Genomic DNA, 13,279 nt, shown 5'->3' with positions numbered 1-13,279 from the left:
ATTTAGGTTTCGAGAATATAAGGCTATTGAAACCTTGGTAGGACTTCTAACCGATCAGCCTGAAGAGGTGCTTGTGAATGTGGTTGGAGCTCTGGGAGAATGTTGTCAAGAACAGGAAAACCGAGTTATTATACGGAGATGCGGTGGCATTCAACCGCTTGTTAATTTGCTTGTTGGAACAAACCAGGCTCTTCTTGTGAATGTTACAAAAGCAGTTGGTGCATGTGCAACAGAACCAGAAAACATGATGTGAGTGGTGTTCTTGGGAACTTGATCTATAGTGGATGAGTAGCAATGTGGAATGAAGAAGCTATGTGATGAAGTCAACAGAGCTCTGGCCTGGGAGTCAGGAGGACTGGCGTGCAAACCCATCCTCTGACCTGTACTGCCTATTTGACCATTGGGAAGTCACCTAATCTTGGTGCCACTTAAAGGTCAAAACTTGTAGACAATTTGCTGATAAGCACCAGGAGGGTTTCTGTGTAGAAACTGTGTCTATGAAATCACAAGTCCAGACTTAAACAAAACAAAATAAGGTAGTATGAGGATATATTTGTATGATACTAGAATAGTAAATATAATTGTAATTATATAAAAATAATGACAAGCTAAAATGTGCCCCAATATTTGTAGGATACTGATAATGAGGCATTTCAGGGCAAAATGGCAGGAGGGGGCACATTTGAGATCTTCCTGCTGCCATCTGTGTCAGAACTACCGTGAAATCAGCTTTCCTGACCTTGAATTGGATAGTTTAGCAGGGGTAATGTGGACAAGGAGGTACAATTATATCAGTGACAGGCACACACTTTCTTGAAAGTATCTCCAGTGTTTTCCTCAGTTGTGACATCACAGGAGCCACTGGTTGTGTTTCCACCCATTTTCTTGAGATGGTAGAAGAAGACACTCACCTTTCTGGGCAAAGACAATTAGTTGGTCTTTCAGATCCAGCTCCATGCTGTTTTTGTAACCCCGATACAAGCAGCATTCGGTTTTGAGAAGATAGAAAGAGTTGTGCCTGTCTGAATAGGGGTTTTGTGGGGAATTACCTTTAGCCTGAAGCAGAGTTCTTGACCTATGGAATCAAACCCAAATAGAAATGGATCCCTGTGAGTGAAGTCATATTGACTTTGAAAACCACAAAACAATATTATCTATGTTATTTTTCATCTAGCTTGTTAAATATTTCTCAATTATATCTTATTCTGGTTTGGGCTACGCATTTGACACCTCTGATTTAGACTTGGTTTGGGTTCTCTCATAGAAAATACATTACTACAATATGTATGGCAGGATAGTAGTAACGGTGAGTGTACATGGTGAGGTTGAAATGATATGATGTGTATAAAGGGCTATGTAAACTTTACAGCACTACATAAATGTCAGTCAATTTATCTCTCTTTTGAGACACTGTTCTGCCTGAGTGGCTCATGCACTCGCAAGGATGAGACACTTAGTACAAAGCTCAGTTTTGGATGGATGACTCCCACATCTCTATCTCCAACCCCAACATCTCCCCATAATGCAGGTCTACATGTCAGTCGACATCTCCACTTGCATATTCCACTGTCACTTTAAGCTCAACTGTCCAACCAAGGTTATCCTTGTTTCCCCAAACCTGTTCCTTTTTCTAATTTATTTCTAATTATGGCCTGCATTCTCCTAATCTCCCAAGCCAAAAATCTCATTGTCATCCTTGATTCCTTCCTTTTCCTTACCACATTCCCCACTCCCATCCAAACACAACCAGTTGCTGAGTCCTTTTGATCTATCCCTGCACTATCTTTTGTTTCAAGTACTTCTCTTCCATTTCTACTGCTGTGTTTGGATCCTCTTCTGTTTTTCACCTATATTTTTGATGGTCTTCCAAAGGTCTTCCTGGACTCTATTGCCACTCCACTCTACTCTTTAATCCAGTCTATCTTACACGTACCACACTAATCATGATTCTCTTTTATTCAGAACCATTCAGGGTATCCCCATTGCCTATCCAAATTAGTCAAGGTTTTTCACTTCTTGAATGCAGTCTAGCTTCCTCCTACTCTTCTCCTTCACATATTCTATGCCCTTACAAAAGCAGACTAGTTATCATTCCCTGAACTACTTCTCTTTTTCTGTCTCTCTGTTTTTGCTCATTCCATCTCTTTTGTCCTGGATGCAAAGAGTATTTTGAGTCAAAGTACCTTAGGTTCAACTCTGTAAAAATAGGGAAAATAGTAATTAACCTCCATACTTCACAGAATTGTCATGAGAAAAGCTCTTTACAAACCATAAAGTGGTTTATAAATGTGAATCATCATCATAATCGTCATCATTATTTTTACTTGACTGTGTAAGTCACTTAATTTCTCTTGGCTCTCAGATTTTCCATCTGTAAAATGAGACTAGATTGTTTCCTGCTCTAAATCCTACAACTTCCCCTACTTTCTCCCTACTATTTCAATTTCTTCCGATTTTAAAATTCTGTTTAAATAATGAGAGGCCAAACTGAGATCATCCTTTCCTTGAAATTTTCTCTGATGACCCCTTCCTTCTGCACCACTCCCCTCTGCACACCCCAGGTAAAAGTACTTGCTGCTAATTCTTGGTAGCAACAAAATTCTTTGAATTTTCGGGACACTTTATAATTTGTGCAACAATTACTTGGATGCCTCCCCAAATAGATGAGTGGTCTTCTTGATTTATGCATTATTAGAATTGGAAGGGGCCTTAGAGATTTTGTTTAACCTTCTTTTACAAATGGGGAAACTGAGGACAGGGAGTAGATCATATTCATCCCTATATTTTCCAGCACAAACATGAGAAATATTCATACCTTATACATACTTAGATATATCCCCAATGTTTAACAGAGTTAGGAACACATAGTAGACACTCAGTTTTTTAAATTGAATCCATAAGAAATGATTCATCTCGAGATAGCCTATGGTTGATGATCAGATCTTGAATAAGAGTCGTTAAAGATCTGAAGTACTGACAGTGTTTACTTCCAAGTGAAGCATATGTTAAAGATTGAGTTTTACAGACAAATAAACATAACCTCAGTTCATCCAATAGCAGTGAATAAGTCAATAGCTTCAAGAAGTCTGGCACTGATACTTTAGGTTCTATTTTATACCTAGTTGCCTTTGTAATTCATTGACAATGGTACCTCCTCCACTGGCACAGGCTGCAGGAGGCAAGATGGTGGAGTGGAAAGTGTTGGAGAATTGAAATCAAAGGACCTAACTCTTGGCTCTGAAACTTGGTACCCTGGTTGCTTACCATAGGCAAACATTTAATCATTCTAGACCTTTTCATCATTTTTACAATGAAGAGGTTAGATGAAATCCTTCCTCTGCCATCTATCTGACCTTGGACAAGTTGCTTAATTTCTATGGGCTTTTGATTCTTCATCTGTAAAATCAAGGGATTAGATTACATGTCCTCAAAGGAATCTTCAAGTTCTGTAGTTCCTTACATAGAGTACTAATCCATACATAAGGACACCTGCAGGTCACATATTGATTTCATTTCAAAAATGTAACATTGTCTATATTTTATTTTATTTTTATTTATTTTGATAAATTTTCCCACTTAACATTTTAATCTGGCTTGGGCTGTGCTTGGGAGGCTAGTGGGCTGCCCCATATTTCACACCTTTGCTGTACATGACTAGTCCACTTTCTTTTCCATCATATAAGTTGATGACATATTTTCAGTATCACTTGCTAAGATTATTTTCACTTTTTTGGGGGTCATATAAATGTTTTTTTGTCTTCTAAGACTGTGCTGTTCTATGGTTTATATCTGTATCACCTGGAGAATGTTGGTGTTAAAAATATTGACTTTTGTGATTAGGATCATTAACAGTGCTACATGATTTCCCATATGTGATCCAGATCACTCTTTTTCTTCTGTTCAATTTTGGGTCCAGCTCATCTTCTCTTTGAAATGCCTGTCCAAGATATTTGTGCTGATTAACCAACTTGATGAACTTCCTATCCAACTGCATATCATAATCAAGACAATATAATATGCTTTCTTCCTTTACTTGGGTTTTGCTATATAGTGTACCAGCTTTATCTCTTTTGAGTGTAAGTGTTGACTTTTCCCTGATCTAATCACAGAAGAGAAGCCTTATGGTGAGATGTCAAACTGACTTCAAAGAGTGATACGTCATGCCTAAGGGTGATCTTTAAAAGCCAGTTCACTGAGTTCAGGAGAGAGATTTGAAGAGGAACCCAGCTGATGGGGTGAACTGAGAGCTGGACAAAGAAACCCCATGGGGCTGAGAGAGGAGAGGCATAGGCAAGGATAACTGTGTACCAGCAAGCAAAGTAGGATTTTTTTTGTTTCTTTTTGGAATTCAGTTTCCCAGGCTCAGGCTAAATTGTGAGCATCTGAAGGTTCAATCTCCTTTGAACTCTGATAGTTCACAGCTGTGTTGATTCATGTAGGTTTCATACCTACTGACTCTGAGTCAATCAGAAGCTAAATCTTTGTTATATATATACTGGGAGGTTGGTATTTTACTTTGGGGGTTTGCTTATGAGAGGGATCTTGAGATTACCTGGTTGAGACTCTGAGTGGCCATATGTTCAGACCCTCTGACTGCTCAGATGTAAAGACTCTCTCAGTCCAAGGATGTATGCACAGTGTATGGTAATATTGCTTTGATTCAGGCAGTAGAACCCCGTCTCTGGTCTTTACTTCTCTGCTTATATTTTCTCTGTTTCTTGAATGTAATTTTAAAAGATTGTTGACCCTTTCAGTGGCTACCTTTCCTAGTAAAGCAAATCTAAGAACCTGTGCTAACAGTCATCCTGGGTATGCCAGTGTGGTTGCTGTTACAAACTGTTGCAAAGAAAGAGGCCAGGACTCTGGAGCAAAGCTGCTTGGGTTTATCAGACATGACTAGTATCAGAGACAGAAGCTGTGTTGCTGAAACCACTCCTAGTCCCATCAAACTATAAACTCCAGTGTGGTAATCTGTTGCCTTCTTCCCCTCCCTTCCCAGGTCTTCTATAGGAGTCTGAAATGTTTTCGTCTGTGTATTAGGGATGGAGGTAGGGAGGACGTTTACCTTTCTATGTTTCAGATATTTATTTTGTCTTTAAAAAATTATTAATTACTGTATTTTATAATTGGAGTTGTAATTATTGGGAATACATTTGGGAGAAAGAACTAAAAAAGGAAATGTACTTAGATAAGAGAGAGAGATCTAGTACTGAAATATTTTGTCAGAAGTGCTATCTCTTTCTGGGAGCTCAGAGCTTTAAAAAAACAGTTAAAGAGAATTATATGCCTCTTAATATTATTTCATTGAGTGGAGAAATAGTGCTTAACCTGGCAAAAAAAAAAATCTGGACACCATCCCCTTATCACCACTATATGCCACTTCTACAGGAATAACCATAGATTTCATTGAAATGTTTCTCAGTCCTAGTACTGAGTATAGTTAGCACATCATCGGGAAATATAGATGTGTTTTATATTTTTGTTAAAATACTTAGCCATCATTTTAAATCTTTAAGGTTCAGTCTCATCTTTCAATATATGGCTGTGTGCTAGTTTTACAGTTGGCATGATTTTTGCCTCCAATTAATTTTAAATTTGAGTTAGTAAAACGAGCCCTACAGAGGTTACAGTTAGAGTTAGGATTGCAGATAAGATTATATTTAATCCTCCTTAGGTATTCTGTTTTTTCTTCCAAGTATTTCGATAAGGCAAACTGTTTTCAAACCCCAACTATCTGGATTTTCCCCAACTCTTAAGCTTTAGATATTTTAGCATATGATCCAATCCGTTATGACTTTTCTGTCATAGAGTACAATTTATAAAAGAATTCTTATTAAAACGATAGAATAAATCATTAGGCTACTCCTTTGGGACTGTACCTATGGTTTTAGTCATGAAGGGAAATATTCTAGAATAAATAAACTCTCTACCAATGAAAATTAGTACATTCTTGGCAATTTATAGTCTTTGAGAGTAGACGAGGGCATGAAGAGGGTAAGTAACTAGGCCAAGGTTACACCACCATTATATATTAGAGGTGACATTATGAACTCCTGTCTTCCTGCCTTCAAGGCCAGATCCATTATGATACACTGCATCTCATAAACTACTCCTGACTTGTTAATTAATGATATTTATGCAAAGAATTTGTTAAGATACGTGTGTACATGTGTACATATGTTTGTATATGTTTACATATATAATACATTTAAAAATTTTTATTTATTTTATTTTTAATTTATGGAATAAAACAAGCATTTCCATAATAATGAAAAAAGATGATTGTGCATGAAACTGCAGATCTATTATGTACAAGGTATTCCTTTTAAATGTACAATACAATTTAAAGAAATACAAGTTCCAAGCTAAAATACTTTTTCTCAGCAGACTTCAAACAATGATCAATTATCGATTATTGATTTTAGGAAACTCTTTAACCTTCTTCCAAATACATGTTTATTTTCCAAAATTCCTAAACCATTTCCTCACTTCCCACTCACTTTTCAATCCCTTATAATCTGGTTTTCAACATTTGCTGTGAGATTAAAAACAATCTCTTACATGTTAAATCCATTGGCCTTTCCCCCTCGATTGTCATTCTATCAAGATATCTTGACCCCGTGAACTGCATTCTGTAGACATGTTCTTCTCCTCCCTTGACTTCTTTCTGCAATATTGCTCTCTCTTGATTCCTCTATCTTACTGTTCCTTCTCAGTTTTCTTTCTTGTATCCTTCCTCCACATATTCAGTGAGCATCTTTCAGGGGTCTCTCTTTTTTTCATGAGTCTCTTCCAAAAGCATGTGTGGAGTTGATCTCTTTTCTAACCATCTTAAATCTATATATTTAGCCCTAATCTCTTCCTTTTCTTCAGTCTTTCATTGTCAAATGTCTGCTATAAATATCCTTCTGGATGTCCTATTGGCATCTCAAACCCAACACATCCAAATTGGAACTCATCATTTTCTTTCCTTATGCCTATCTCTATTCTAAATGTCCCTGTTTCTGTCACGGTACCACCATCTTTCCAGTCACACAGGTTTGCAACCTTGGAATCATCTTTGACTCTTCCCTTTTCCTTGCTTTCCTTATCCAGTCAGTTTCTAAGTTTTATGTATTCTGCCTCTACAATATTTCTCACATCTGTTCCTCTTTAGCTGCTGATGTAGCCTCTTTTTTATTCATGCTCTCTTCATCTCTCATGTGGACTATTATTATAGGCTCCTAATTGATCTCCTTACTTCTAGTCTCTTTCATTTTCAAATTGTACTCCACCCAAGTGACAAATTGATGTTCCTAGAACATAGATCCAGCCATATCACTCCCTTCCCTCCGAAGTCAGTAATAGATTTCTCTTGCTTATAGGATAAAACACAAAATCCTCAGCCTGACATTTAAAACCCTGTCCCCTCTCCCAGTCTGGCTGCCACTTAACTTTTCAGCCTGTCTGTGAGTGAGAAAGCTCTTCTGGATCTGTGCCATGTTTTCTCAGGGGATGATTTGGGGATTCCTTCCACTAATAGGAAGAATCCTGGTGGTGTCCTACATATGTCTCCTTCACTAGGGTTTATCTACCAAAGAAGCCAAGTACTGAAAGATCTCTTCTTCCTTTTCCATCCTACTTGACTGAATTGATACCAGGTGCCAAAAGTGCCAGTTAACTGTTCTCCACAGAAAAAAGTTAGACAAGTCTAGACTCCCTCTAAGTTACTTTAGGAGTTTGTAAAGTATGAATATATGAAGTTAGACCATGTGCTAAATTTGAAGTAGCTTAGAAAAGGACTGTCTTTAATTATTTTAAAGTAATTTGAGTTGAAATATGGATATTTTCATCAATAACTACATATTAGATGGAGTTATATTGTACACCATTTTATGATACTGAAAGAAAAAAAATTTCCTGTTAACTCAGTCTATGAATGAATGGTATTTTAGGATATTTGTATAGAGAAAAAATTGTTTTTGGTGTAGACTTCTGATTTTATTGGTGTAGGGAACTCTAAATAAGGAAACTCTTTCTACCAAAACAGGGTGGTAACTACTCTGCAATTTATATTATCAAGAGTTGTTTGGGGCTTTGAGATATAAATAACTTGCTCAGGGTCATAGAGCCAGTGTGTATAGAGTCGGAGATTAGAACCCAAGTCTTCTTGACTCTGAGACAAGCTCTCTATGTACTACATTACACTGCCTCATAGGAAAATTAACCTGTATAAAATGTACATTTTTTACAATAATTGTATAAAATCTTCCCTCCATGCAATTAACTCAGATTTATAAAATATTTCTTGAACTGTCGCATGATCCAGCATTACATGATCATGAAATAAAAGATCCCATCATCATAATTATGTACCAGGATAGAATTAAAAGTTACCATGGATCCTATAACTCAACATTTCCTGACTTTTGTGGTTTATGCTGAGACAGTATAGATTTTTTTCATTGAATTTGTTGTGTTAAGGAAAAAAAGCAAAAGAGAAAGCTATGTTTTGTTCATATGAGAAAGGAATTGGCCTCTATGACTGAAAAGACCTTTCTTTTGAATGGGTCATATTACCACAGAATCAGTCTAAATGGCCTAATTGTAAAGTAGAAGTTGCTTCATTTTTTTTTGAGCTAGTATGAAAAGAAGTTTTCCTTCTTTTCGTATTTCTTCCTTTAGCTGTCCTCTTTTTCATGTGCTTGATATAGCTTCTTGGATAGGCCATGATCACCCCAAACACTGTATTGTCTAAAACTAAACTCATTATCATCCCACTGGTCTCCTTGACCTCCCCATTCTGCTCGTTTCTGTGCCGTGATTTGTCCAATTTCCAGGCTCAAAACATTCCAGTCATCTCTGACTTCTTCCTTTCCTTCACCCATCTCCTACAGTTGGTTGCTAAGTCTGGTCAGTTCTTCCTTTGAAATGTTTAGATTTTTGTCACTTTTTCTCAATGCCAAATATTACCATCCTAGTCCAACCCCTTTTCATTTCATATTTCAATTTTTGCATTTTTCTCCTAGCTGTCCTCCTTCCCTTTGGTCCATTTCCCCTTTAATTTATCTTGCATACTGCTGGCAAAATAATCTTCCTAAAATATAATTTTATCAAGTCATTTTTCTGCTAATGAATTGACAAAAGGATTCCTATTATTTTTCAAGTCAAGCCTAATCAGCTATTCAAATTCATTACCTTCTGGTCTCTACTGATCCTAGATTCACAGAATCCCAGTTATCAGATTGCTGTACCTAAATAGTTTTCTCCTCTACAATATCCCTGAAATATGACCCCTAACAACAGTTCATGATCACTAACAAGCCACTTCTCCAAAGACTGAAGTCTTTGAACTTCAGTCTCCCCATTTCTAAAATAATAACTACCTCTCAGGATAGTTACAAGGAAAGCATTCTACAGATATTAAAGTTTTAAAGAAATGTGAGGTTTGTGTGTAGGGGGTTAGGGTCACAAGTTTTAAAATTATTCACAAACAACTTTAGGGAGCCTTAACTTGTCATCATTGTCAACTTTACTTGTTATTATCTTTATACAATGAACAACAAAATGATAAATTACTAGAGGAACTGAATCACCTGCATGTGTTTCCCCTATAAATGGAACCAGGAGATATGAAGTTAGTGTTAAAGATGATACAAAAGGCAAAAGAAAACAAGACAGTGCTTCTTAGAAGACTACAGTATGTTGCCAATGTAAAAAGTGGTCCTGCAATTATTACCAATGTTAGAGATGACCAGAAAAAGAAACCTTCCACAAGGAGAGTGAGGAAAGAATATTTAGCGAAGTGCATGGTACATACGGAAGTAGATGTGGAATGCTTCTTGACCAATTGATTTCAATCAGTGGCTTTCTTGCTATCCTTCTATTTGTACTTGTCCCTTCATGCTTTTTCTCATTCTCTTTCATCTCATCACACTTCCTCAGTCCCTGGTCTTGGACCTTTTCTCTGGTTCCCCTCCAATTATCTGTAATTTACTCATTTTTAAAGCTCCCCCTTGAGTCCTGCTCTTTTCAGGAAATCTTTTCTGATCCTGTCAAACTATATTATTGGTATTTCCTTAAGTTCTTTTGCCATTAGTACTACAATTTTGCATTCTATTAAACATTGTCTTGTTTTGTAATTAGCTGTACTGTATGATTGAACTCTTGATTATATCCACATACAATACTATTATATTAAAGACCCTCTTATAGGATCATAGCTTTAGAACTGAAAGGGATTTCCAGGGTCATCTAGCCCAAACTTCTTGTTACATCGGTAAGGAAGCCAAGAGGTTAAGATCCTTGCTCAAAGCCACTTAGCAGCAGCAAGTGCAGAGATGAGATTCACACAGAAGACACAGGTCTTCTGTGTCTAGATCCAGTGCTCATTCCAGGGTACCTCTGCTGCTCTGTCTTGTTGGGTAATTGTTGGGAATATATTTATCTCTTTTCTCCTTAGCTACATTGTAGCTGAGATTGTGTCTTGCATTTCTTTTGTAACTTCTGCTATCTAACAAAGGACCCAGGACACTTAACAAAGATTTGTGGGTTGATTGCTTCTGTTCAATTCAGTTACCATTTGTGATTCAGCCATTTCAGTTGTGGGGGACACTTTGTGACCCTGTTTGGGATTTTCTTGGCAGAGGTACTGGAGTGGTTTGCTATTTCCTTCTCGAGTTCATTTTACAGATGAGGAAATTGAGGCAAACAGTTAAATGATTTGTCCAGGGTTACCCAGCTAGCTTCTGAGGCCAGATTTGACTTCACGAAGATGAGTCTTTCTGACTTCAGGCACATTGCTCTATCCATTGGGCTACCTAGCTGCCAAATATTTATTAAATGCCCATTATCCAGTAGATTTTGAAGATGTGACTGCTGCTCACTTGGAATAGTTTTCCTCAGCATTTTTTTTGGGTCTCCTTTAGCAGGGTGCTGACCTGCTCTTCATGCTTTGTCTGCATGTCTCTCATTTCTCTTCCCAGCTTTTCCTCCACCTCTCTAACTTGATTTTCAAAATCCTTTTTGAGCTCTTCCATGGCCTGAGCCCATCCCTGGGCTGAGATACAGAAGCCTTGACTTCTGTGTCTTTCCCTGATGGTAAGCATTGTTCTTCCTCATCAGAAAGGAAGGGAGGAAATGCCTGTTCACCAAGAAAGTAACCTTCTATAGTCTTATTTCTTTTTCCCTTTTCTGGGCATTTTCCCAGCCAGTGACTTGACTTCTGAATATTCTCTTCACACCCACTTCACCTCAGGATCCTCCCAGCCAGTGCTTGGGGTCTGAGATTCAAATACTGCTTCCCAGCCTCAGGGCTTTGGGCGGGGGAGAAGTGTGAGATTAAGTTCAGGTGCTCAGGTGGGGGCAGGGCCACCTCCCAGGCTCAGTTCCCTCAGGGGGTTTATGCAGAGACCTTCAACAATGGATCCAAGCTCCTGCCTGCTTAGGGAGCCCTGGTCTGCTCCTGCCTCCGCTGCTGCCTCCAAGGGGGCCTGAGTTATGGGGGCACCACACTCCCCTCTCAACCCGCCAAAGAGACCCTCTCACTGACCCCCATCACCTGTGGGTGGAAGGACCCACATGGCCGCTGGAGATTCCGTCCCCGAAGCCTGCTTGGATCTGCTCCTCTCGGCGCCACATGGCCGAGGCAGGGCTGGGCTGGGCTCAACTCCATGTCCGCAGCGCGACGGACCTTTTGTGAGAGGTTTGCAGGGCTCTCTGGAACAGAAATCTCCTCCGCTCCACCGTTCTGTGGCCTCTGCTGCTCCAGAATTTGCCGGGAGTTCTTTTTTTTTACAGATGTTCTATGGGTTGTGGGTTCGGAGCTATATGTATGTGCATCTTTCTTCTCCACCATCTTGGCTCCACCCCCCTGGAATGCTTTTCCTCGTCCAGTAATTTTCTACATTAATCCTTTCTGTGTTAACTTGGAGGTATTTCTTGTTCTCTGGTTCCCTCAGAGTAATATTGGAAAGTGTGAATTAGACTACTTTAGTTAGTAAGCAGTATACCTTCCAGGAAATACTTATGACCTTCTCTGAGATAGTTATGGATGACCATTTTTTTTACAACGAATTTGATGCAGTTGGCATTGTGCAGAAGAAGAACCTAGATGCTAGACATGGGCGTCAGTATGGCATAGTAGAAAGAGCCCTGGACTTTGAATCCAAAGATAAAAGTTCAAGATCTGGCTCTGGCACTTACTAGCTATGTGACCACTGGCAACTGGTTAAGGTGGCCCTTAACCTCCCTGAATCTCACTTTCAGTAGGGGCAATACTTCTTGCATTCTCTACTTACCAGATTGTCATAAGTCAAGTGTTCTGCAATTGTCTTTGTGGCATGGTGAGCAGGGAGATGAAGAGCCTGTAAGCATGACAGAGGACTCTCAGTGGTAAAGGCTATTTAACCAAACCAGTACCTAGGCAGACACCTCTCCTCTTCTCACCAAGACTCTCTTCTTGCGGGCAGATAGCAGCTTGCCAGTTGTCCTCGATTAGTTGTAACAGTGGTTTCCTTTGAGAAGTTCCTAAAATTTGTGCTGTGTTTTCTGCGTGACTCCAATTCTGAGTAGGATTGGGCATTGACCATTCCTGATCTCCCTTACCTTCTCTCTCTTAATTATCCGTAATTTCCCCTATATAGAGAGTGTTTGTCCATCATTCTTTGCATCCTATCTCATGCGTTAGGCTATGAACTCCCTGAGAGTAGGGACTGTGTTCTGCTTTTCTTTGTACCTCTAGCACCCAGTAGGGTACTTAATTAATTAATATGACTGACTAACTGATTGATTTCTCCCTGCTGGGAAAAGGGTTTGCTGAAGGTATATTGGCAGCTCTGATGGCCATTTAGATTTGGGTCTCCTGCTGGCTAGTACTCTTTATCAGATGATGGGGGCCTTGTGGTTAATCCTAATTTTCATCAGTTCATATCAGTAAAAGGTTAGGATCCTTTAGTTTCTGTTCTGTTTGTTGGTATGGTAGTTAACATGGCGTTGAGCTTTAACTCTGATTTCACTGGTGTAGACAATTCCCAGTGAGGAACTACTTCTTTCAATACACCTTCTCTGCAATGTTTAGTCATAGTGAGTCGTCTGGGACATTGAGAGGTTGTATGTTGCCCAGGATCCTAGAGTCAGGATGTGTCATGATTAGAGCATGTCTGACTCTTTATGACCTTATTTAGGGTTTTCTTGGCAAAGATACTGGAATGGTTTGCCATTTCCTTATCCAGCTCATTTTACAGATGAGGAAACTGAGGCAAATAGGGTTAAGTGACTTACCCAGAGTCACACAGCTGGT

General features: G+C 38.9%; 1 protein-coding gene across 3 annotated transcripts in view; it reads left to right on the top strand.

The window, feature by feature from the left end:
* ODAD2 (outer dynein arm docking complex subunit 2) overlaps positions 1 to 13,279 on the top strand; it is a 218,345-nt gene that overhangs the window by 107,479 nt on the left and 97,587 nt on the right. For 2 of the 3 annotated variants that reach the window (XM_072651822.1, XM_072651823.1), the window contains one exon: positions 7 to 249. The exons of the other annotated variant lie outside the window; for it this stretch is intronic. In XM_072651822.1, the coding sequence (XP_072507923.1) occupies positions 7 to 249 (243 nt within the window). The remainder of the gene's footprint in view (positions 1 to 6; positions 250 to 13,279) is intronic. 3 annotated transcript variants of the gene reach the window in all.

This window comes from Notamacropus eugenii, chromosome 3 (genome assembly GCF_028372415.1).
Source record: "Notamacropus eugenii isolate mMacEug1 chromosome 3, mMacEug1.pri_v2, whole genome shotgun sequence".
Lineage (NCBI taxonomy): Eukaryota > Metazoa > Chordata > Mammalia > Diprotodontia > Macropodidae > Notamacropus > Notamacropus eugenii.
The sequence above is the reverse complement of the archived record's forward strand: the minus strand, read 5'-3'. Positions and strand labels throughout refer to the sequence as shown.